The following is a 24,451-nucleotide window of genomic DNA, read 5'->3' as shown; positions in this document are numbered from 1 at the left end:
TTATGATGTCCACAAAATAATAGCAGTAAAAAATATGTAATACAGGATTGTAAGAGGGATGTGCTCATCTTTTTCAGACCTTGTTTTACCTGAGTTGCTTTTAGCAGTAAATAACAGAAAATCCAACTCAGTGGCTTAAACAATAAGGAATTTTTTCGGCTAACATAAGAGGAAGTCCAGAATTAGAATGGGCTCTAGGGCTGGTCAAGCAGTTCAGTGACATATGAAGCCCTGAGTTCTTTCTGCCTCTCCACTCTGCTGTGCAGTGCCTCTATTTTCCTGAAGTTAAAGCTGCCAGTGGCATTCCGGATCCATTTTCCCACTGCCAGAGATATGGTCTGGCTTCCCATTGTTCTCTTTTAAAAATAAGAAAGGCCTTCTTTCCCCAGAACCTCTTAGGAATACTCTTTTCATTGGATCAGATTGATAGGCCTGCCAGTCTTGGACAAGGGAGGTAGGATTACCATTGATTAGTTGAATCTAATCAGCTGATAGGGAGTGAATTTTGAGGAGTCCAGGGGTAATCGGTGCTGGTTGCAGAGCACAGACGCTCAGATAAGTTAAGTGGTGTATGGATACAGGAGCAGACACGAATGCACAGGAAGCCGTCAGACTCCTCCCTCCAACACAGTGTTTTTAGAAATCAGCTGCTATGATTTCTTGCTTCTGTTTCTGTCATCGTCTGCTCTGTCTCTGTTTTTCTCTTGGGTCTGTTCTGACTCTCTGTTTGTAGTGCTGCTATTGATTTCTTCTCTTTTACTTTCCTTTGCCTTTTATGATAAAAACATTTTATATAGTGTAAATATCTGAATCACACATTTGACATTGTACAGGTTTGGGAAACGATTGTGAAGAATAGGATATCAGAAAATAGTTTGTTTTGTATAAAACTTGGTTTACTATTACTCAGTAATTTCTCTTGAATTCGGATGTCAACTTGGGCTGCCAGTAAAGATGGTACAGTAAACTCAAGTTTTGTTCACTCCTACTCCAGACACAGAGCAATAAAGAATAAAATGTAAGTAGCAAGGATATACAAAGCCCACCTGAAGGAAAATTATTTTTAGGCAAATAGACTATGAAAGAAAAAGGACAGGACCCTGGTTTTTATTTTAAAATATAAGTTTATGGTTTTCTGATGAGAAAATCAGTGTAACTTCCTCATAGAAATTTGGAAAATATAAGGAAGTATAAACAGGAAAAATGTCAACCTTAAGATTTAATGAACTTTAATTGGCAAATTAAAAATTAAAGTAGTATTTTGAACAAAAAGCTTTCACACTTCACTGCGAAGTCTTTAGATGTCTTATTAACCTGTAGTTCAGATATTCTCAACCTTGGCAGTATTGACATTTTGCACATGATGAGTTCTTTACTGTGGGAGAAGTCCTATATATTGTAGGATGTTAACAGCATCCGCATCCTCTACCTAATGCAGGTTAGTGGTGCCCAGATGTGACAACTGAACATCTCCAGGTATTGCCGTATGTCTCTAGGGTGCAAAATTGTTCCTAGTTGAAAACCATTGCTCTGGTTAAATAAATAGTATGACACTTGAAAATAGAAGGTAGGAAGTTAATAACTTTAACATAAGGAATTCACACAGAAGTTGGATTAACAAGCAGAAAGACTTCATCTGACCAGGCAGTAATTGAAGGCATTTTGACTGAGAAGCTCTGTGTCTGGATTTGGATGTTGTCCCCCAACCACACCCCTCAGCCTGAGAGGCTCATATCCTGGTTTGACTCTAGTCTTGAGGGTAGTGAGTGCCAACTGTGGAAAGGGTAAACAACTTCCTATTTGGGATTTTTGTCCAAATATATCTGGACTTTTTCAAGAACAAGCAACTTCTTATTTGGAATTGTTTATCAGAAGTACTTGATGGTTCTGAGAAAATAATATCCTACATGGGGCTACTTAAGTCCTCTTCATTTCTCCTTATGAATGACCTCAGGTGACTTTCTTCTGGCTTTCAGTTGAGGACCTTATCCATCATTGAGGTGAGTGAATTGATTTCCTTCATGGGTATATTTCCTTTCTTAGAGGAATCTCCATTGGAGACCTTTTCCATTTTGGGGTGGCTATAGCCCAGGATGAGTTTTGTCTACAACCTGAGGCAATATATTTACTTGTGAGAAACTTAACTCAGCTTGAGGTTTGCTTTCAGAGTATTTTTTTAACAGAAGAAAAAAAATCTTTTATTGTGGCAAGATATATGTAACCATTTTTAAGTGTACAGTTCGGTGGCATTAATTATATTCACTATGTTGTACAACCATCACCTTCTATTTCAAAACCTTTTTCATCACCCCAAACAGAAACTATGTACCTGTTAAATAAGAACTTCCCATTTCCCCCTTACCTCTAACCCCTGCTAACCTCTGTTCTACTTTCTGTCTCTGAATTTGCCCCTTCTAGATGTTTCATATAAGCAAAATCATACAATATTTGTCTATTTGTGTCTTTTTTATGTTCTCAGGGTTCATCCATGTTGTACAGAATTTCATTCCCTTTTAAGGCTGAATAATATTCCATTGTGTGTATATATACCACATTTTGTTTATCAATTTATTTGTTGATGGATATTTGGGTTGCTTCCATAGAGTATTTTTAAGTTGTCAGTAATTCTTAAAACCTTAAGGAATTTAAAGGTTGTGGAGGTTGGGAATGTTACAGATATTCTGGAAATAGGTCATTTCCTATACTATGTGTAACAGTTTCTTTTACGGACTAATTACTATCTGTATATTTGGTTCTCAGTAATGATTTTATAGACACAGGCTTTAAAAAATTTTTTTTATTAATATTTATTTTTTTGAGAGAGAGAGTCAGAGTGCAAGTGGGGGAGAGGTAGAGAGAGAGGGAGACACAGAATCTGAAGCAGGCTCCAGGCTCTGAATTGTCAGCACAGAGGCCAATGCAAGGCTTGAACCCACAAACCATGAGATCATGACCTGAGCCAAAGTTGGACACCGACTGAGCCACCCAAGTGCTCCATATAGATACATGCTTTTGACTTCATTAATACATTTCCCTTTTTCTGTGTTTTAGTTCTTGTGTATAGAGAGTTGTAGAGTTAGAAGGTTATTTCGATGTTGTCTAATTTAGTTTACAATCCGCATGAAATTGCTCTCACAGCATCTTTCATTGACAGTTCTCTCACTTTACTGTTTCTACTGTAACAGTGAATGACTTTTATTGATTTGCTTTTTGCTTTTTGAAGGGATAGTTCTCTTGTCTCCGTGTATTCAACCCTGTTTTCCTAGTCTATTGTAATCTGGCTTTTGCGCTACCACTGCACTGATTAAATTGAGCTGAGCATTGGCATCTTTTTTATTGTGGTAAAATATATAGAACATAAAATTTATCATTTTAACCATTTTTAAATATACAGTTCTGTGGCATTAAGTATGTTCGCATTGTTCTGCAGCTGTCACCACCATCCATCTCCAAACTTTTCCATCTTCTCCAACTGGAACTTTGTACCCATTAAACAATAACTCTCCATTACTCCCTTCCCTCAACACCTGGCAGCCACCATTCTACTTTCTTTTTCTTTTTTTCCAGTTTTATTTTATTTTATTTTATTTTATTTATTTAATTTTATTTAATTTTTAATTTTTAATTTTTTCTTTTATTTTAGAGAGAGCAAGAGCACTAGTAGGGGAGAGGGGCAGAGGGAGAGAGAGAAAGGATATCTCAAGCAGGCTCCATGCTCAGCGCGGAGCCTGGCACAGTGCTCTATCCCACGACCCTGGGATCACAACCCGAGCCAAAATTAAGAGTCAGATGCTTGGGGCGCCTGGGTGGCTTATTTGATTAAGCGGCTGACTTCAGCTCAGGTCATGATCTCACAGTTCGTGAGTTCAAGCCCCACATCAGACTCTGTGCTGACAGCTCAGAGCCTGGAGCCTGCTTCAGAGTCTGTGTCTCCCTCTCTCTCTGCCCCTCCCTAGCTCTGTCTCTCTCTCAAAAATAAACATTAAAAAAAAAAAAAAAAAAAGCAAGTCAGATGCTTAACTGACTGAGCCACCAAGGTACCCCTTCCAGTTTTATTGAGTTGTAATTGACATATAACATTGTATTGATTTTAGGTATACAATATGATGATTTGATAGATACGTATATTGCAAAATGATACCGCAATAAGTTTAGTTAAAATCTATCACCTCGTATAATTACAGAATTTTTGTGTATATTTGTGTGTGATGAGAGCTTTTAAGATCTCATCTCTTAGCAACTTTCAGTTGAGTTACTTGAGTCACTATGCTGTACATTACATCCCAGAACTTATTTGTCATATAACTGAACATTTACACCTTTTGACTCCCTTTATGCATTTTGCCCACTCTCCACTCCTACCTCTGGTAACCACCAATCTGTACTCTATGAGTTCAATTTTTTTTTTTTTTTAGATTTCACATATCAATGCGATCATGCAGTATTTATCTTTCTCAATGACTTTATTTGACTTAACGCGCACAAGGTCAATCTATTTCACAAATGGAAGAACTTTCCTTCTTTTTCACGGCTGAATAATATTCCTGGTGTGTGTGTATGTGTGTGTGTGTGTGTGTGTGTGTGTGTGTGTGTATGTGTATCACATTTTCTTTATTCAACACCATTCTATTTTCTGTCTCTATGAATTTGCTTAGGTATACCTCATATAAGTGGAATCATATAATATTTGTCCTTTGTGTCTGGCTTATTGTATTTAGCATTGTATACCTTCAAGGTTCATCCATGTTGTAGCAGGTGTTGGAATTGTATTCCTTTTTAAGGCTGAATAATATTCCATTGTATGTATATACCACATTTGGTTTATCCATTCAGCTGTTGATATTTGAGTTGCTTCCACTTTCTGGCTATTGTCAGTAACACTGCTATGAACATGGTGTACAAGTGTCTGTTTGAATCCCTGTTTTAATTTCATCTTTCTTTCTTTCTTTCTTTCTTTCTCTTTTCCTTTTCTTTCTTTCTTTCTTTCTTTCTTTCTTTCTTTCTTTCTTTCTTTCTTTCTTTCTTTTCCTTCCTTCTTTCTCTTCCTTCCTTCCTTAGTCCAGCTTTTTATTGAATATGTTACAAAAAGGTTTAGTCAAATAGACCAAAGCCCATGTTATCAGACTCCTCAGGTTCTTCCCTCCTTGCTTCACTTCTCAGCTGAGGCAGCAGTAGTGGAGGGGGCAGGGTTTCCTGCTGGGGCAGGTCCACCACCCTTTCACTGCAGATGAGGCTTCCATGTTGACGATGGCGAGAGCCTCTGCACACAACTAGCCTGGTCAGAAAGGTCCAGCACTTACTTTGGCTGCATTAATGAGAGCATTCATCTTATCTCTGTAACTGTTACCTCATCATTGTGCAGGATGAGAGGCCAGTAGATGCAGGTGAAAGTGTTGGGCTGGCAGCTGGCGGCCAGGCCATTCACAGGATGAAGTGAGGGCTTTACCCCAACATGGCCTTAGCTTCCTTGGAAGGACCAAGCACCTTAGCAGCAAATGCAGAAACAGGCTCCCTTCTTTCATTTCTTTTGGGTATCTACTCAGAGTGGAGGTGCTGGACTATATACTATTGTTTGATTTTTTTGAGGAACGATGCTAAGTTTTAAATGGAAGTGCTAATAAGATCTACAAATCTTAAGTGCCCAGATTTTGAATTTTTTTGAAAGTTTATTTATTTATTTTGAGAGAGAGGGAGAGAGAGAATCCCAAGCAGGCACTGCACTATCAGTGCACAGAGCCTGATATGGGGCTCAAACTCAACAAACCTGTGAGATAATGACCTGAGCCAAAATCAAGAATTGGATGCTTAACCAACTGAGCCAGCCAGGCACCCCATTGAATTTTGACACATACATATACTCATGTAATCATCACTCAGATCATTTTCATCACCCAGAAAGTTTCCTCGTGCCCCTTTACAGTCAGTCCTCCCTTCAGTTCTCTAGAGGGGGCTATTCTGATTTCTGTCCCTGTAAATTAATTTTGTGTGTGCTTGAACTTCATACAGAGGGAATCATATGATATGTACTATGTAGCTTTTGGTATCTTTTCCTCAACATAGTGTTTTTGAGATTCATCCACGTTGCAATAATGTATCAGTAGTTTATTTTTTTAAAGTACTGTATAATGTGTCATTGTATAAATGAATATACCATTTTATCCATTCTCCTATTGGTGAACATTTGTGTTGTTTCCAGATTTTGACTATCATGTAAAAGCTTCTATGAACATTCATTTACACATCTTTGTGTGTGTGTGTGTGTGTGTGTGTGTGTGTGTGTGTGTGTGTGTGTATGGTAGGTGTTTTCATTTCTCTACAGTAAGTACCTAGGGAATGGAATTGCTGGGCCATATATAAAGTGTGTATTTTAATTTTATGAGAGACTGCCAAAGTGGTTGTGTAATTGTACTGTCCCACCAGCAATTACGAGATTTCTGATTGCCCTGAATTTTTACTAACATTTGTTACTCTCAGTCCTTTTCATATTAGACATGCTGGTAGAGATGTTGTAGTATCTTATTATGACTTTAATTTGCATTGTCCTTATGACTAAGTGAGTTGAACGCTTTTTCATATACTTGTCATTTCTTTTGTGAAAGAAATACTAAGGTTTTTGCTTGTTTTTATTTTTAATTTTTTTTTAATTTGTATTTTAATGTTTCTGTATTTTTTGAGAGAGAGAGAGAGAGAGAGAGAGAGAGCGAGCCTGGGCGAGCATGGGGTAGGGGCAGAGAGAGAGGGAGACACAGAATCTGAAGCAGGCTCCAGGCTGTGAGCTGTTATGATAGCGTAGAGCCTCACGTGGGGCTTGAACTCATGGACCGCAAAATGATGACCTGAGCTGAAGTCGGACGCTTAACTGACTGATCCACCCAGGTGCCCCTTAACCTGTTCACTGCATTGAAGTCCCTCTGTTGTAAATTCTCAAGTGGTTTTTATGGTCCCTTGTTAGACCCTGACTGATAATCACAGAGCTCAAGTTGACAGTAAAAAAAAATGTCTTACATTTACATTTGTTTCAAGATGTGTCATCTTTCTTTTCTTTTAATTCCAGTGTACATGTACAGTGTTAATGTTAATTTCAGGTGTACAATATAGCGATTGGACAATTCCATATGTTACTCAGTGCTCAACAAAACAAGTGTACTCTTGGTGTACCAGGGTGGCTCAGTCGCTTGTGTCTGACTTTGGCTCAGGTCATGATCTTGCAGTTTGTGGGTTTGAGCCTGGCATTGGGCTCTCTGCTGTCAGCGTGGAGCCTGCTTTGGATCCTCTGTCCCATTTTCTCTCTGCCCCTCCCCCACTCTCACTGCTTGGCTCTCAAAAATAGACATTTCAAAAATTAAAAGTATTTATTTATTTAGAGAGAGAGCGTTAGTGTCAGCAGGGAGGGTCAGAGAGAGGGAGAGAGAGAATCCCAAGTGGGCTCAGAGCCTGACGTGGGGCTCTGTTTCACAAAAGATCATAACCTGAGCCAAAATCAGGAGTCAGATGCTTAACCAGCTAGGTCACCCAGGCATCCCAAGATAAATGTACTGTTAATACTCTTTACCTATTTCCCTATTCCCCTATTCCCCCACCCCCTCCCCTTTGGTCTATCCATTTGCTCTCTGTTAAGAGTCTGTTTTTTGGTTTCTCTTTTTTTCCCTTTGTTTGTTTTGTTTCTTAAATTCCACATATGAGTGAAATCATATGATATTTGTCTTTTTCTGACTGACTTATTTCACTTAGCATTATACTTTCTATATCCATCCGTGTTGTTACAAATGGTAAAATTTCATCTTTTTTATGGCTGAGTAATATTGCATATATGTACCACATCTTCTTTATCCATTGATGGACACTTGGGCTGCTTCCGTATCTTAGCTATTGTAAATAATGCTGCCATAAACATAGGGATGCCTATCTCTTCAAATTAGTCTTTTTTGTATTCTTTGGGTAAATACCCAGTAGTACAGTTACTGAATCATATGGTAGTTCTATTTTTAATTTTTGGAGGAACCTCTGTACTGTCTCCTACAGTGGCTGCACCAGTTTTTATTCCCATGAACAGTGCATGAGGGTTCCATTTTCTCTGCATCCTCATCAGCACTTGTTTTGTTGTTTCTTGTGTTGTTGATTCTGACAGGTGTGAGGTGATATCTCATTGTGGTTTTGATTTGCATCTCCCTGATGATGAGTGAAGTTAAACATTTTTTCATGTGTTGGTTGGCCACATGTATGTCTTTCTTGGAGAAATGACTGTTCATGTCTTTTGCCCATTTTTTAAATTGGATTATTTCTTTGGTGTTGAGTTGTATAAGTTCTTTATGTATTTTGGATACTAACCCCTTATTGGATATATGATTTGCAAATATTGTCTCCATTTCAGTAGATTGTCTTTCAGTTTTGTTAATTTCCTTTGCTGTCCAGAAGCTTTTTTATTTTGATGTAGTCCCAGTAGTTTCTTTTTACTTTTGTTTTCTTTACCTCAGGAGAAGACTTGTTGTATCTTTTGATGTCCCAAATTGAGATAGTAAAGTGTTAGAAGTCCTGTTATAACATGAAGAAATTAATATTTATTGAATGGCCACTTTCAGATTTTTCATAGTTTTCCAGTGAAAATTATAGAGGGAAAAATGGAGGCTCAGAGAAGTTAAATAACTTGCTGTAGGTCCCAGAGAAGGCTGGTATTGAATCAGGACGGGAATTCTACATATAAAAACCATGCGTGATGTGTCTGCTTATCCGGGAAGAGATCCTTTACCAAAGAAGGGTTCATTTATAATGTACTTCTAAAAGTCTTAGTTATTTTAGAAGATTCTTCAGCTAAAAATTCAAGGCACAATAATTTTCTGCTCAGCTTTCATTTTTCTGGTATGTTATTCCCTAGCATTGATCAAAGTTTAAGATAAAAATTTGAGTTAGGGCCATTACTAAGAGACTTTGGCCCCTAGGACAAATTACAAGGGAGAAGAATTCTTGTATTGCTATGTTTATTTGGTTGTGTAATTGTTTAAGATAGAAGTCTGGTGTATCCTTAGAGGGGAAAGAAAGAGGAGAGATGTCACAAAAGAGTAGAATGGGGGCAGGAGAATAGAAGGGCCAAGGGAGTATGGTTGCCAGGTTGCCAGTTTTCCACCCCTACTGCCTCAGTGATGGTGGAGGGGCAGGGTGGGAACTGGAGATAGGAATGAGGTGCAGCGGCTGAAAGGCATTACCTTGTCTTCATCTCATCAGCCGGCCACCTGACCTCTGTGATAATAGAGGCTCCTGAAGTGTAGCATCAGAGATGACTGCCCTGCTCTGCTGTAAAATAGAGGAGGCTGTGCTTTGCCTTTACATGTCTATCTTTTTTTAGAGGATCTTTCACATAGGTAATTGTCATAATACTTGGTGAAAGCATGTAAGAACCAGTACCCCCGTTTGTAGCGGGAATTGGAGTGAGCAATGATTTGGGATACAAGAAATTCAACTTACACATTTACAGGTAAAATTCTAACATAGACTCAAGACTTACAGAGTCTAGGGATTTCTAAGGCATCCAGAATTCCCTCATCTTAGAAAATAAATAATAATGCAGATAATAAAAATAATAGCAGCGACAGCTAACACTTCTGTAGAGCTTAACTATATGCCAGAATTTGAACCTCTTTATATATATTGTCATTCAGTCCTCACAACTCTGTGAGGATATTTTATTCCTTGACCTTCCTATTTGAATGTGTAACCCCTTACCTGTACTCCTTGTCCTTCTCTGCTTTTGTAGAAAAATATCACTCCTATAAAACTTACTTTATTATCATCTGTCCCTTCTGTTAGCACTCTCTGACTTACCCCCAATCCTGTCCCCACTGATTTAAGGCAGGAGGTCAGTTTGGTTCACTTTGGTATTGTCAATGCCTAGAATAGGACCTGGCACATGGTAGGTGCTCAGTGAATATTTGTTGAATGAATGAATGAATGAGTCTCTATTTTATAGATGAGGAAACTATATTTCCCAAGATCACACAGTTAGAAATAGGACAGTGAAATTCCAGTTTTTGATGAAGCTAGAATTCTCTTAGCTTTTAGACAAATTATATCTCCAGGAGTGTGAAATGACCTTTAAGCCAGATTTGGCGATGGCTTCCCTTCTTTTAATCCCTAGGTTTGCATTTCATGGGCCTCTGGGCTCTTAAATTATCTTACAGATTGAATATTTTTTTCCTCCATTCTTTATCCAGGAAAAACAAAAAATTACTCATCTTTTATTGTGAAATTTTAAAAATAGCAAAACTCTGATTTACATTTTATGAATTTTGTCTATAGCCTGAAGCTGTAGAAGCAATGATACTTAGTCATATTTTAAACTCAAAGGGTTCAGTGTCTCCTTTCACTCTTTCCCTTCAGGGGGCATGTGACAGAGGAATAGGCCATACAAATGAGACTTGGCCCAAGATTACTCAGTTAGCCACTTGCCCCAGAACTATTCATCATGGTGTATTTCTTTACCCACTTGACATGTGTGCACGAGCACCCACACCCATCGCTAAACTTGGTGATCAGTATGGCCTTTTGTAGGAAATTTACTTCTGGAAGTGGTTAGGCAGAACATGAAAGGCTAAGATCTGACAGTTGAGGGAGCTTAAGGAAAGAAGGAAGGAAACAGAAGTCATCAGAGAATCTCAACTAGGAAGGGCAGTCCCACTCAGAGTGTGGGTTTTTGGAAGGTGAAGAGTATAGTGCTGTTGAACACTTTACCTTCTTTTCCTTTTGGCATATGAAACCATACCCATTCTTTCTGTCACAATTTTACCTTGTAAATTCCATTGATAATCCCTGTTCTTGGGAAGGACTAAGCAGCAATACTTTGTTATTGTGTTCTGACACCATTAACTCAGGGTCACAGGAAACTTCTTTTCCTTCCTGTTATATTATGGACCTATAAGTGTTAGCTTTTGCCTTGATGTATCTCCTAAGATTCTGGAACAGAATGATTACAAATAATTAGAAATCATTTCCATCTTGTTTCCTGCTATTCCCTTTCTTTTATGTTTTTAAAAGGGAATATCTCAAATATATATTAAAGTGCATTAAAAAATACAAACATCTGTGTACTCACTGGCCAGATTTAACAAATTAAAAAAATATAGTTATGTATACTTTAGAGATTTTTATTCTTTTTTGAGAAATGAAAGCATTAGTGAGCTGAAGTCCCTCCTTTTTAACTTTCCTCCTACCCCCTTCCTCACAACTATTCTGAGGTTGGTGTGAATCCTTCTCTTTCTTTCATAGAAAAATAATTTCTTAATGAATTTTTACCCATATTTTTAATCCTTTGAATTCGAAGGATAGTAACTCATTTTATGGTTTATCATGAATCATTTTCAGTGGCTCAAATAGATTTTTTTGGTCATTGTTGCCTTCTCATTCCTGGACAACAGTATAATGTTTTACCTTGTTATTGCTAGGACCATATCTAACTCTTTTTGGTCCTCTGATCTATCAGATGGGATGTTAACTGTGTTATGTATTTTTTTGTTGGTAACATTCCTGAAATATTTCTTAGAAATTCTTCGTATTCACCTTCAGTAACCAGGGAGAGAGAGAGAAGTAACAAAAGAATTATTTTATTTTTTTCAGGCCAAGTTACCATTTGAGAAACTGACACTATGAGCCACAAAAAACTGAGAAGCCTATATTCAATGTGTAATAGTAGGACAAATATCTATTAGTTTAAAAACCTGTACATTCTTGTGGTCAACAGCATGAAGAATTTAATGCAATACTGCCATAGGCTTATGGTTAAATGTGAGCACGATGCTAAAGGAGAAAATCTAACAATGGCTATTATGTTTGTTTTGTCAAAATATGCTCACCAGCTCAAGAGTTTCCTATTTTGGAGAAGCAGAACTGGTTGATACATCTTCACTATATACGGAAGGATTATGAAGCATGCAAGGTGAGAGATTGTAATGACAGAGACCATGAGAGGCAGGCATTGGTTAGATAGCTAACAATGGTGGCTCTTAAATCCCACTAATAATGTATGAATTCCTGTTTCCCCACACTGTGTATATTGGTTAGCTTTTGCTAGGATAATGCTGTTAACAACCTCAAAATTTCAGTGGCTTCTAACAGCAGACATTTAATTATTGCTCTTGGGCCTCCAGATTGGCTGTGGGTTGGTTGGGTCTGACTACAGGCTGGGGGTCAGATTCATGTGTGCTCCATGTGTCTTCTCATTTCAAGACCAGGGTAAAGGAGCAGCCGCTCTCTGGGACTTGTTGGTCTCATGTGAATGGCCAGTGTTCAACACAGCGTAGTATTTAACTTTCTCATCTCTGGATAGGTGAAAAATGGTATTTCATTGAGTTTTATAATTCTCTTATTTTGATGAACTTGATCATCATTTGTATATTTAAAAACAATTTGTATTTCCTTTTTCTCTAAACTATATCTTTGGAAACATACTATACATGTTATATACTTGCTGGCAGACAATAGTATTAACATGCAAAATACATCCTTGAAACTGTCTTATGGCATTTGGAACTTTGTCATGCTTCTAAGGTTATAGTTTTAAAGTTTTACCCATGGCATTTGTACCTATGGCAATGTACAGAACTAGAAATGGTTAGTACCAGTATGAATCTTAAAAGGGTTCTTTCTTTCCTTTTGTGATACTACTATCCTTTTCTTTTTTCCCTTTTCCTGTTGTTTTTTTTTTTTTTAAGTTTATTTATTTATTTTGAGAGAGAGAGGAGAGACCATTTTGAGAGAGACAGGAGAGGAGGGGGAGAGAGAGAGGGAGAGACAATCCCTTGTAGATTACAGTGCAGAGCCTGACCTGGGGCTCAATCTCATGAACTGTGAGATCCTGACCTGAGCTGAAATCAAGAGTCAGATGCTTAATCCACTGAGCTACCTAGGCACTCCCCCTTTTCCTTTTTTGACAACTTTCTCTTTCCTGTTTTTGGCATCTCTTCCTTGTTTATTTCTTAAGCATTGGAGATGTTCCTAGGTCCTATCCTTGGCCCCTTTCTCAGCTCATTTCACATACCTCTTCCTGATCTTCAAACTAATCTGATACCTACTAATGCTTCACAAGTATTTCAAATTCAACTCTTCTGTAGCTGAATTTATCTGCTTTCCTCCAAACCTATTCCTTCTCTTGTACCCTGTCTCGGGGCTAGGTACCATCATTCACTCATCTGTCTGTCAGGCTCCCCTGACCCATTTTTCCTAATATAATATAGATAATCATTAAGTTTTGGTGATCCTTGTTTACTATCTCTTGAAATTGTCCACTTCATTCCCTCTCCATGCCTTAGTTAATTCCCATAATTTTTGTTTAAATTATCACAGGAATTCTTATACCGATCTTGCCTCCTTTCCATCTGTTTTCATCAGTGCTTCCAAAATGACTTTTCTATAGAGCAAATTGAATCAGGTTACCTCCTGTTTAAAACTTACCAAGATTCTCCCATTGCTCTCAACATTTTTAGCCTGGTGTTTGAGGCCCTTCTCTCTCGGACTCTCTTAGTCATCTCGGCTTCTCCTCCACCCACTGCCAACACAGGATTTGAAACTGTTTACTCCAGAAAGCCTTCTTTGATGCTCTAAGTTAGACTCAGGTGCTCCTATAGCATCCCAAGCTTAGCCTGTCACGGGAGCAAGGAAGAACCTGTGTTTTGCTCATCAGAGAGCCCCTAGCATCTATAATGGTGCCTGGAAATCTTCCTATTCCCCTTAGCTTGCCTAGTAAGATTCTAGACAGGGGTTGACAGACTTTTTCTGCAGGGGCCAGATAGTAAATATTTTGGACTTTGTCGGCCACAGTCTCTTTCATATTCTTCATCTTCTCTCTCTCTCTCTCTCTCTCTTTTTTTTATAACCCTTTAAAATAGGAAAATACTCTTAGCTTGAGAGCTGTACAAAAATAGCCCGTTTGGCTCAGATTTGGCCTGTGGGCCATAGTTTGCTGACCCCTGTTCTATAGTAAGTAACCGTAAAAGAGTTGAGATTTAAAAAAATTCCAAGTGAACATTATTAGTAATTATTTATATACTAGATTTCTTATATATGCTCCTTGTCCACCTCTACTTTTCTTAAAAACACTTTAGGACACTGGGGCACCTGGGTGGCTCAGTTGGTTAAGCATCTGACTTCAGCTCAGGTCATGATCTCACAGTTTGTGGGTTTGAGCCCCGCGTCAGGCTCTGTGCTATTAGCTCAGAGCCTGGAGCCTGCTTTGGATTCATTCTGTGTCTCCCTCTCTCTCTGCCCATCCCCAACTTGCACTCTTTCTCTCTCAAAAATAAATAAACATTAAAAAAAAAATTAAAACAAAAAACCCACTTCAGGACACCTAACTATGACTTACAAGTATTTTTCTTCCTCTTTCAGGCTGTTATCAAAGAGCAGCTTCAGGAGACTCAGGGGTTATGTGAATATGCTATCTATGTCCAAGGTAAGACATAGTTCTCTTCTTGCTAGAGAAATGCATTCTGGGCCTAGGTTTCAAAAGAAGAGCAAACAACTTACGAAACACTTTAAATTCAAATGTTCTACAAAGATCTTATTCAGTATTATGTTTTTTGAAATCAGAACATAATTCTTATGCTGGATTTGACCTGAGAAATGACTAATTCTGTTAGAAAAAATTTGCTGCTCTTCTTTCCCCCTTTTCCAGTGTCTGGCTAATGTTTTCAGAATGGATGTTAGGGTCCCTGCCTCAGGCAGCAGCTTCAAGCCCAGAAGGGCTTTTGGAACTGTCCTTTGTAGTCAGACTACAGAAGATGATGGAAGCCTTGAGGATTTTTTATAAGGGCATTAGGATGAAGAGAAGAAGCCTAGAGGTATACAGGATGAGGTGGAAAGTAGATGAAATTCATCAGAAACCAAATACAGGAACCACTGACTCTTTGGTATAAATGAACAGTTTTGTTTACCACCCAGTGGATTGGTAGTCTTCAGATTAATATGTAATTTTATGACATGATTTGCAGGATACTTGACACATCTAGGACATCATGGCAAGAAAAGTGCTCTTTTATTCCCAGTATTACAGGTGCCAGACTCGCAGTGCCTCATAATACTTAAACACGAAAATTCTTCTGAAAACTCAGGCCTGGGAAAAATTACTGATTCTAGTAGGTTGCGTTACTGAAAATCAAGTCTGAAATATTAGTGCATTCTTGGCCAGAATCTTTTTGATTTCACTTGTCCTGTTTGGGTGTACTCTGGAAACTACTAGATGGAAGTCTGAATTATGATAAATAGAGTGTTTGACGGGGAAGACCAGGAATGTTCTTATTATGAAGAATTTGTGGGATAACTTTCAAGGCACCTGACTATCTGCATGGTGGGTACTGGGTAGAGGGGCAGGTAGGTTTGAGATACCTTATTTTTTTTTACTTTAAAAAAAAAAATTTTTTTTTAAATATTTATTTATTTTTTGAGACAGAGAGAGACAGAGCATGAACAGGGGAGGGTCAGAGAGAGGGAGACACAGAATCCGAAACAGGCTCTAGGCTCTGAGCTGTCAGCACAGAGCCCGACGCGGGGCTCGAACTCACGGACTGCGAGATCATGACCCGAGCCAAAGTCGGCCGCTCAACCGACTGAGCCACCCAGGCACCCCTGAGATACCTTATTTAAAAAGGTTTTAGATTGTCAGCAACTCTGCTACTTGTTTCAGCCTACCTGAGGTCTGAGCTGATTGTATTAAAGATACAATTATCCAAAGGATTTCTTTGGTATGATTTCTTACTCCTCCTTCTTCAGTTTTTCTGATACCAGACTCTGTTCTTCCTAGAATGTGATGAGTTTTTTCTGTGTTTTCTATCCTTGGCAGCATTAATATTTCGCCTGGAAGGAAATATCCAAGAATCCCTGGAACTCTTTCAGACGTGCGCTGTTCTCAGCCCTCAGTGTGCTGATAACCTCAAGCAGGTGGCCAGATCTTTGTGAGTATTTGTTGCCTCAGAAGTCCTGGGCACTCACAGAGAACGATGTAAAATGCGTTCTCAGGCCGAGCCTGCTTCTGACAGCCTGATCAACCTGATACGTAGAGGGAGAGTGGCTTAGTAGATATATGGGGATCCCCTTTGAAGAGTGGATTAATTTTGAAACTTGAGAAAATAAGTCAACAAGTATAAAGGAGTTGAGTATTTTAAACATTGTATGGTCTAGTTTGATGGGGGGAACACTGATACTGTTTATCATATAAATAGGGACATCTTGTGCCCTCAGTCCCCTAATCTTATTGGCAACCCATGGAATGCTTTTCATGTACTGTTCCAACACTTGGTATAATACTTGACATAGTAAGTTTCAGTAAGTGTTTGTTGAGTGAATGCCCTAATGGTGCCTCCATGCAAGCAACCTCCAAAGTCTTTCTAAGCTGATGGGTACACTGTTTTTCTACTCCGGAGCTGTAAAGTGTCCCATGGGGTTTCTACCCCCACTTTCTTACCTACATTGTCATTCATACTTGCACTTCCTTTGTATAGAGCCTGGTTTGCCTTTGCCTCCCTCCAGAATCAAGGTTGAGGAAAGAGATTTAGTCTTGGAAGGGAAGGGCATGTCCCTATAATAGACGGTGATAATAAATGATGGCAGCTCCTGTTTAACTGGTATATATACCAGTTTGTTTCTTTTTTGTTCTACATGTGTGGTACATTGTGGAAAATAAATTACAGAAGACTTTCACGAAAAGTGGTGTAGAATGAGGCCAAGACCCTGGAATAGCTATCAGTGCAGTCCCTACCAAAAGAGCTTCTGTGACTGATAGAGACCAGCCTCACCGGCCAAAACAGCACAGCCAGCTAATAAGGCAGGGGCTTCCAGATTTCTCTGCTGGATGGAATATGAGTCAAATGGGGGAGTAGTGGAGTTAGTCCTGTAAAACTTTTAGTTAACAATTACAGAAAATGTATTTCTCCCATAGATTTCTTTTGGGAAAACATAAAGCTGCCATTGAAGTATATAATGAAGCAGCTAAACTGAACCAGACAGATTGGGTAAGTAGAGAACTGTAAAGTTCTTTGTTACTAGTGACCTGCTGATGGTTCCATTTGTCATATGGCTGTCTTGTTACTGTTACTGAATTCCTACATGCCCCAAATGTCTTTATTTTATCCTCACACTTGATTGATGATTTAGCTAAGTATAAGATCAAAAACCAAACCATGTTTCCTCATAACTTAGCAGACATTGCTGCATGGTTTTCTGGCAGTCTGTTACCAGTCTGCTACTTGTTGATTAACTCCACTTTCCTCTCTAGAAGCTTCGAGGATTTTCTCTTTATCATTGGAGTTCTGAAATATCAATAATATGTAAAAGTGTTACCCCCCCCCCCCCCCGCCCCCATCCCCATCTGTGGACACTAAGTTGGCTTTCACTCTGAAGATCCTTGCTCTGTTTTGGGTCAGGGACATTTTCTTTGAGTAGTTCTTTGATTTTCTTCTCCTCCATTGTCTCTTTGTTAGGGATTGTAACTGCAACAGAAATTTTGATTGAACATTGGCTTTGCCAATTAGGGGTTTATTTTTTGTCATGAAACATATACCAGGTAAGTAGTTGCCAACATTGACAGGGTGGTCCAAGGACGTCAAAGCTGAGGTTTTTTTCTTCATGGTCATAAGACGTCTACTGCAGCTCCGACATCACGTCATCATTCCAGGCAGAGAGAAAAAACAAGCAACGAAGAGAAAAAGATATAGCCTGTATTAGGAAAGCACAGCTTTCCCAAAAATCCCCAAAAGACTGCCACTTGTGTCATATCAACTATCCCCCTTTTAAGGAAGACTGGGAAATACAGTTTTTTCATTGGACACATTGACACTCTGAACAAAATTAGGGTCTGTTAGTAACGAAAATGAGGAGAGTGGGTATTAACGAGTGGCATCTGCCACACTGTTTTCCACTGTATTAAAGGTGTTCTGTACTTGTTCTCTGTGTCTCTTCACTTGCATCTCACATAGTCCCGCTTTTTGTCTTTTTGCTGTACATTCAGGGACATTTCCTGAATCCTATTCTCCAGATCATTTTTGTTGTTAGCTATTCACATTCTGTTATTATCTTATCCATTCAGTATTTTTTATGTCAGTAATTATATTTTTAATTTCTAAGAACTTTGTCTTTTGTCTTCTTGCAATAGCCTCTCCATGTCTCTGACTCTTGAAGTTTTGTTCTGCTTTCCAGAATTACCTTTTGCTTCCTCTCTTTATTTTGGTTCTTCTTTCTTGTGCTGTTGGTTTTTTCCCCAATAGTGATGATTCTTGGAAAGAAATATGTATGTGTGAAGGATTAGATTGATTCGTACGGAGAGTTAGCATAGATTTCCTCTGCAGTTCTTATGGCACCATTATTTTCAAAAAATTCCAGTTTGTTGGTCACTTCCATAGGTCTGAAGACAAATGCCACCAAGTATTTTATAGCTAAAGGCCAAAGTGAAGCTGCAGATGAAGGATAATTCATTTACTCCTTCATTTAGTCATTCTTTCAACACACGAATGTTTGCTACGTGCCAGGCACTGGGCTGGGTCTCAGAGACGCAAAGGTGGATTGGTGGGTTATGGAACAATCAGCTAGAATAGGAAATACAGGAAGGAAGAGAGGAGGATGATAACCAATCAGAGCTAAATCCTGTCTTTAACATTGTGGACTTGATGAGTTTTTGCTTCCGGTAGGGCATTTAAATGGAGACATGTCCAGTGCATGGCTGGATATAGAAGTCTGAAGCTCCAGTGTTCTGGGCTAGAGATGTACATTTTGGAGTCAAGAGTATAAAGGTAATGACTACAAGCATGAAATTGGATGAGATCACTCTTCGGAGAGCTGAGGGCGGAACCCAGGGAAAAGTGTTGAAGGGCTGAGCTGAAAAGAACTGATAGAGGAAGATCGAGACGAAGTGAAACGAGAGCTCAGAGTCACACAGGAGGAATGGAGAGTATCTGCTAATCCTTCCAGTTGGTTGAAAGAGCTCATTTGGTGTTACTGACCACTTGGGATGACCATTCCGTTGGTACCAGTAGAGGTAGTCATGCCCCGAGCTGCTCCTCTGTGTCCTACTTGCTATGTGAGTTCCTGTGGCCCTACTTTATACCACAGTCCAGCTGCAACAGGGGGATAATAGTTCCTCCTGCTGTTACCTCCTTTGACTTCTGGAACAGCTTTGTTAAGTAGGGAGAATTTACCCGATTGGGCTGAGGGAGGTGAGAAGCTGAGGCTTTGGCTAGATGGAGTGACTTGTTCAAGGGGGCACAGTGAGGTGGTGGCAGAACCAGAGCTAGAATTCAGGCCTGGACTCTGAGATTCCTCGCTTTAGGCCTATCATTTTTCCACTGTACCAGCTGCCTTTTGCAGGATGTCTGCTGGATTCCCTCATTCTGTGAAACACATGATTTAACTCTTATTTGTTCTGTTTTCCTTCTCAAATTTCCTTTGTTGTCAGTTTAAGGCCTTTTGCTGCTGCCTTCTCAAGTAATATCTATGGCAAATGATTTTCTACTTTCGTTTAAGTTCATTTTACTTATTTTGAGAGAGAGCATGGGAGGGGCAGAGAGAGAGAGAGGGAGAGAAAGAGAATCCCAGCAGGCTCTGTACAGCCCCGGTGGGGGGCTCGAACTCATGAACCACAAGATAATGATCTGAGCGAAAATCAAGAGTCAGATGCTTAACCAACTGAGCACCCAGGCACCCTGAAAATTATTTTAAAGAGTTGGGGGTTAGTTAGCTTTCAGGACATTTAGAAGACAAGCACAGATGCATTTCTCCTTTTTCTAGCTCCGTGTGTACATTGTTACGTGATAAAGGGGAAAGTACGCAAGTTTTGTAGGCAAGCCTGAGTTCGGGTCCCAGTGCTTTGCCGTGTGTGGACGTTATTTGGATTGTGATTTAAGGGGAAAAATTGTGTGTTTGTGAGACATTTATGGGTTTTATGTTTATTAAACATAAATCAGTATCTGATATGAGCAGTTATTATTTTCCAAGTATGATAGTGGTATTGTGGGTAGTCAAAAAAAAAAAAAAAAAACAACCTTATCCTTTAGAGATACATATTGAGGGGCTCCTAGGTGGCTCCGTCAGTTAAGCATCTGACTCTTGGTTTCAGCACAGGTCATGATCTCACAGTTCATGAGTTCGAGCCCTGTGTCAGGCTCTGTGCTGATAGTGCAGAGCCTGCTTGGAATTCTGTTTCTCCCTCTCTCTTCCTCTCTGCCCCTCCCCTGCTTGCTCGCTCGCTCGCTTTCTCTCTCTCAAAATAAATAAAATTAAAAAGAAAAAAAAGAAATACATACTGAAAGGTTGTAGATGAAATGTTATGCTATCTGATATAAACTAGTGGGGTAGATGGGAGAATGGGTTGGATGGTTGTTGGGACAGAATGAGGAGTCCATGGTGATTCTATGTTGTTGTTTTTTTAAAATTTTTTTTAATGTTTTATTTTATTTTTGAGAGAGAGAGACAGAGTGTGAGCAGGGGAGGGGCAGAGAGAGAGGGAGACAGAATCTGAAGTAAGCTCCAAGCTCTGAGCTGTCAGCACAGAGCCCAACGTGAGGCTTGAACTCACGGACTGCGAGATCATGACCTGAGCTGAAGTCAGAGACGCCCAACTGACTGAGCTACCCAGGTGTCCCGATTCTGTCTACGTTTATACATGGTTGACATTCTTCTTAAGATTTAGACCTAAAAACAGAAAGAAAAATCCTAGTGCTGACACCTCCTGGCTTAAGTTAGGCAAACTATTTAACCTCTCTGAGCTTCAATTTTCTTATCTCTCAAATCAGAATCGTTACACCTGTATTTCAGATTTGCTGGGAAAATTATAGTAATGCATATATGAAAACCATCTGGCATAGAGCCTGATGTGAAGTAGGTACTCAATCGGTTTTCCCTATCCTGTTGTTATTTTAAGAGACTTGGAACCTATTAAACCATTTGTCTCTGAGCTCTGGGGTCCATGGTTCTTCAGACAGGGATGCTTCTGGGCCTGGATGTGCTTCCGCATCTCTCCACTACTAACAGGAAGGTCCTCACCTTTGCTTTCTCCTTTCTCTCAAGCTACTGTAAATAAAGGGGGATTCAGCATAAGGGAACTTCAGCGATTTTATGAAACTCAAGGTCAGGGAAACACAGGCTTGTCTTACAGTGAACTAGAACTGGAAAACTTTTAGTGACCAAGGTGGCTACTCCGCATTTCTGCTTCATTTTCTTTTTCTGTAGATCAGCAGTTGGCAGACTGTTTCTGTAAAAGGCCTAGTGAATATTTTAAGCTTTGTGGCTTCATATAGTCTCTTTTGAACTACTTAACTCTGAAGTTCTAGTGTGAAAGTTCTGTAGACAATGTGTAACGAGTGATTGTGGCTGTGTTCTAATCAAACTTTATTTACAAGAAAAGGCAGAGGATGCATTTGGTCTGTGGGCCAGGGTTTGTAGACTACAGCTGTCAGGCTCCAATTACATATATTCTGTCTTAGTGGCCTCCAGATGGTGCTGTTGGTCCTCAAGTCCACGTCATGTAGTCAATTCTGGATTACGAGGAGAGGGACTCTGACACACACATATATTTATTTATGTATACATACACACAAATTTCCTTCAGGTGGAGCAGGGGCTGTGGCAAGTCTCTTCTGAGAAGAAAAGCTTGGGGTGAGTGGCCTGGGTATGTACGTCAAACACCCAGGAAGACCACCTGTTTATTCTGCTTTTATCTCCTATAATCTGAGTTTTTAAACAGTCCATTTTTTTTTTTAAACATTTATTTATTTTTGAGACAGAGACAGAGCATGAACAGGGGAGGGGCAGAGAGAGAGGGAGACACAGAATCGGAAGCAGGCTCCAGGCTCTGAGCCATCAGCCCAGAGCCCGACACGGGGCTCGAACTCACGGACCGTGAGATCATGACCTGAGCCGAAGTCGGACGCTTAACCGACCAAGCCACCCAGGCGCCCCTAAACAGTCCATTTTGTGTATTTAAGTGTATTTAAGTATGGGGATGCCTGGGTGGCTCGGTCGGTTAAGTGTCTGACTCTAGATTTCAGCTCAGGTCATGATCTCAAGGTTTGTGAGATTGAGCCCCATGTCAGGCTCTGTGCTGACAGCATGGAGCCTGCTTGAGATTCTCTCTCTCCCTGTCTCTGCCCCTCCCCTGCTCATGCACACACTCTCTTTCTCATAAACGTAAAAAATGGTTTTTAAATGTATTTAGGTATGAAATCCTGTTGTGTCATTTAAAATGTAAGTTTTGCTGAACAGTACAATCCCCAGATGCCTGATGTTTCATTCTGCTGCTAACTGTGGAATTTACACCTATGCTATTTTACTTTCTTTCATGTGTAGGAGATCTGTCATAACCTAGGAGTTTGCTACATTTATCTGAAACAGTTCAAAAAGGTAATTGATGGAAATGGTGGTGGTGGTTGAGTTCTCAGCTGGGGCTTCACTGAGGGTTCGCTGAGGGTTTTGTATTATTTCTAGGAAGTGCTTGTAGAGATTTGGAGAAGTAAAAATCCAAAGTGCCATGTACATTTATCCCCATATTTATTCTTATTTTTCATCCATCTGTTTCCCCCCCCCCCCCCCCCCCATATTTTAGCAACAAAATGACAAACTCTAGAACTGTTACGAGGGAATGGCAATCTAATTGCTTTTCTCTCTTCTTCTCCACCCAGTTTAATTTACTAGTATAGAAACAAATGTTCAATAAAACTTAGGTACCAAAAAGTGAACCCTTAAGTCTGGAAGTGTTAAAAGTGTTAAAAGTCTTATGCTCTGACAGCAACTGATTTTAGTTTTCGAGGTCATTGGAAATGAATTTTAGTTTTAAGTGGATCTGATTTTTGAGTTTCTGTTTTTAATGTTATTTTCCATGTGAGAACTTTTATTTTTAGTGGGTTTCTTCAGGTTTCCTGGGCAGAGCTACAGTGTTATATGCTTGGCTAGGAGAGTTTTCTCCTCAGAGAATATTCCAAGCAAGTACATTTCTATTCATCAGATTATTCTGAGCCAAGGGAGAGATAGGATTGTTCTTGGGTCAGACCTGTACTTAGGAGAAGGAGAATTATATTTAGATTTTACTATAAAGCTAACAGAGCAAATATAATACTTGACATTTCTGTAAATACTTGTTGAATGTCTTAAATGAAGCCCTTTATATCTGTTAGGATATAAACTCTTCCAGAGCAAGGGGTTTGTTTTGTTAGCTCTGGTATCCCTAGTACTTAGAACAATAGATACTTGGTGGATACATGTTGAGTGAATAAATGAGAACAGTCCATTCATTCTTTTATCAAAATATTGGTGAGGAAAATGCAGTCCACCCTGGGGAAGGTAATGCAATTGGTCAGTGGTGCAGCTGGGACTGAGTTCAGGGCAGTGCTGTCTTCTGTACTAAGACATCCCTTTGACTTATGAAGGCATGAGTCATGGGTATGAATACCAACATGGAGAAAACACTCAAAAAGGTTAATCATCTTGTATAAACTCTCCCAAGTGGCTCCAGAGGCAGACACCTCATGTTGCCAGCCCTCCTGTCAGCAAGCAGTTTTGGTATGTTTTAGTTTTTTGGGTAGTGGGGGCTGTTTGCTGAGATGTGATGTGTCTGCGTTAGAAAGGGGGAGCTCTGTCTTTACGTTAGCCGTACGAAGACATCGTCCTTTCCTGTAGTGATTCGGTTCTCTTTACTCCATCAATCTTGTTAGGCGCAAGAGCAGCTGCACAATGCCCTACATCTTAACAGGCATGATTTGACTTACATAATGCTGGGGAAGATCCACCTGCTGGAGGGAGACTTGGACAAGGCCATTGAAATCTACAAGAAAGCAGTAGAGTAAGTATGTCTGTTTTCTTTAAGGCAATGAGAAGACAAATGGGAGCAGACATATGAACCCCCAAGCCTAAGATGGATTCCTGTGACTATTAGTTGTGTGAGTTAGAGTATAGTTCAGGCCAAGGTTAAAAGCTCCCTGTGGCTTGCTTACATAAAAAGACTTGTGCTTCTCCCCCGTCAGTATGGCCAGCCTAGCCTAGCTGGACAGCTCTGCTCCCCAAGGTCAGTCAGGGATCCAGGTTCTTTATTAACCCACCATTTCTTACATTGTTGTCTTCACCTGCTGGTGAAGCTGACTTAATGTAGCATCCATGTTTCAGGCTATGGTGCGGGGTGGTGGTTTGTGAGGGTGAGGTGGCCACTAGCTGCAAGGGAAGTGGGTACACATGTGCTCAGGAGGAAGGCGCACATAGATTTTGGAGTCAGCTGCTACTCTGCCATTGTGGTTTTCACTTCTATAGCAGATCTTTTTCCGGGGACATTGGGGTCAGAAATCTGACTCACTAATAAACATCTGGCCTTTATTAGCATGAAACCAATATGTTTTGTGGTGTTTTTTGTGTTTTTTTTTTTAAGTTTATTAAAGAGAGAGAGTGAGTAGGGGAGAGGGAAAAGGAGAGAATCCCAAGCAGGCTCTGTTCTCCCAACACG

At 39.7% G+C, this 24,451-nt stretch overlaps 1 protein-coding gene across 2 annotated transcripts in view; it reads left to right on the top strand.

The window, feature by feature from the left end:
- The window catches only part of BBS4 (Bardet-Biedl syndrome 4), a 55,509-nt gene that overhangs the window by 21,795 nt on the left and 9,263 nt on the right, over positions 1-24,451 (top strand). Inside the window, exons 1-7 of one of the 2 annotated variants that reach the window (XM_042941478.1) lie at positions 8,908-9,469; positions 11,844-11,923; positions 14,371-14,434; positions 15,821-15,932; positions 16,916-16,988; positions 22,312-22,365; positions 23,673-23,800. In XM_042941478.1, coding sequence (XP_042797412.1) covers positions 9,430-9,469; positions 11,844-11,923; positions 14,371-14,434; positions 15,821-15,932; positions 16,916-16,988; positions 22,312-22,365; positions 23,673-23,800 — 551 coding nt within the window. In that variant the 5' untranslated portion in view covers positions 8,908-9,429. Of the gene's footprint in view, positions 1-8,907; positions 9,470-11,843; positions 11,924-14,370; positions 14,435-15,820; positions 15,933-16,915; positions 16,989-22,311; positions 22,366-23,672; positions 23,801-24,451 lie in introns of those variants that run through there. The other variant, XM_042941477.1, reaches the window with a different exon arrangement.

The sequence above is a fragment of the Panthera leo genome, chromosome B3, assembly GCF_018350215.1.
Source record: "Panthera leo isolate Ple1 chromosome B3, P.leo_Ple1_pat1.1, whole genome shotgun sequence".
In the NCBI taxonomy this organism is placed as follows: Eukaryota; Metazoa; Chordata; class Mammalia; order Carnivora; family Felidae; genus Panthera; species Panthera leo.
This window is presented reverse-complemented; position numbering and strand designations above follow the sequence as displayed.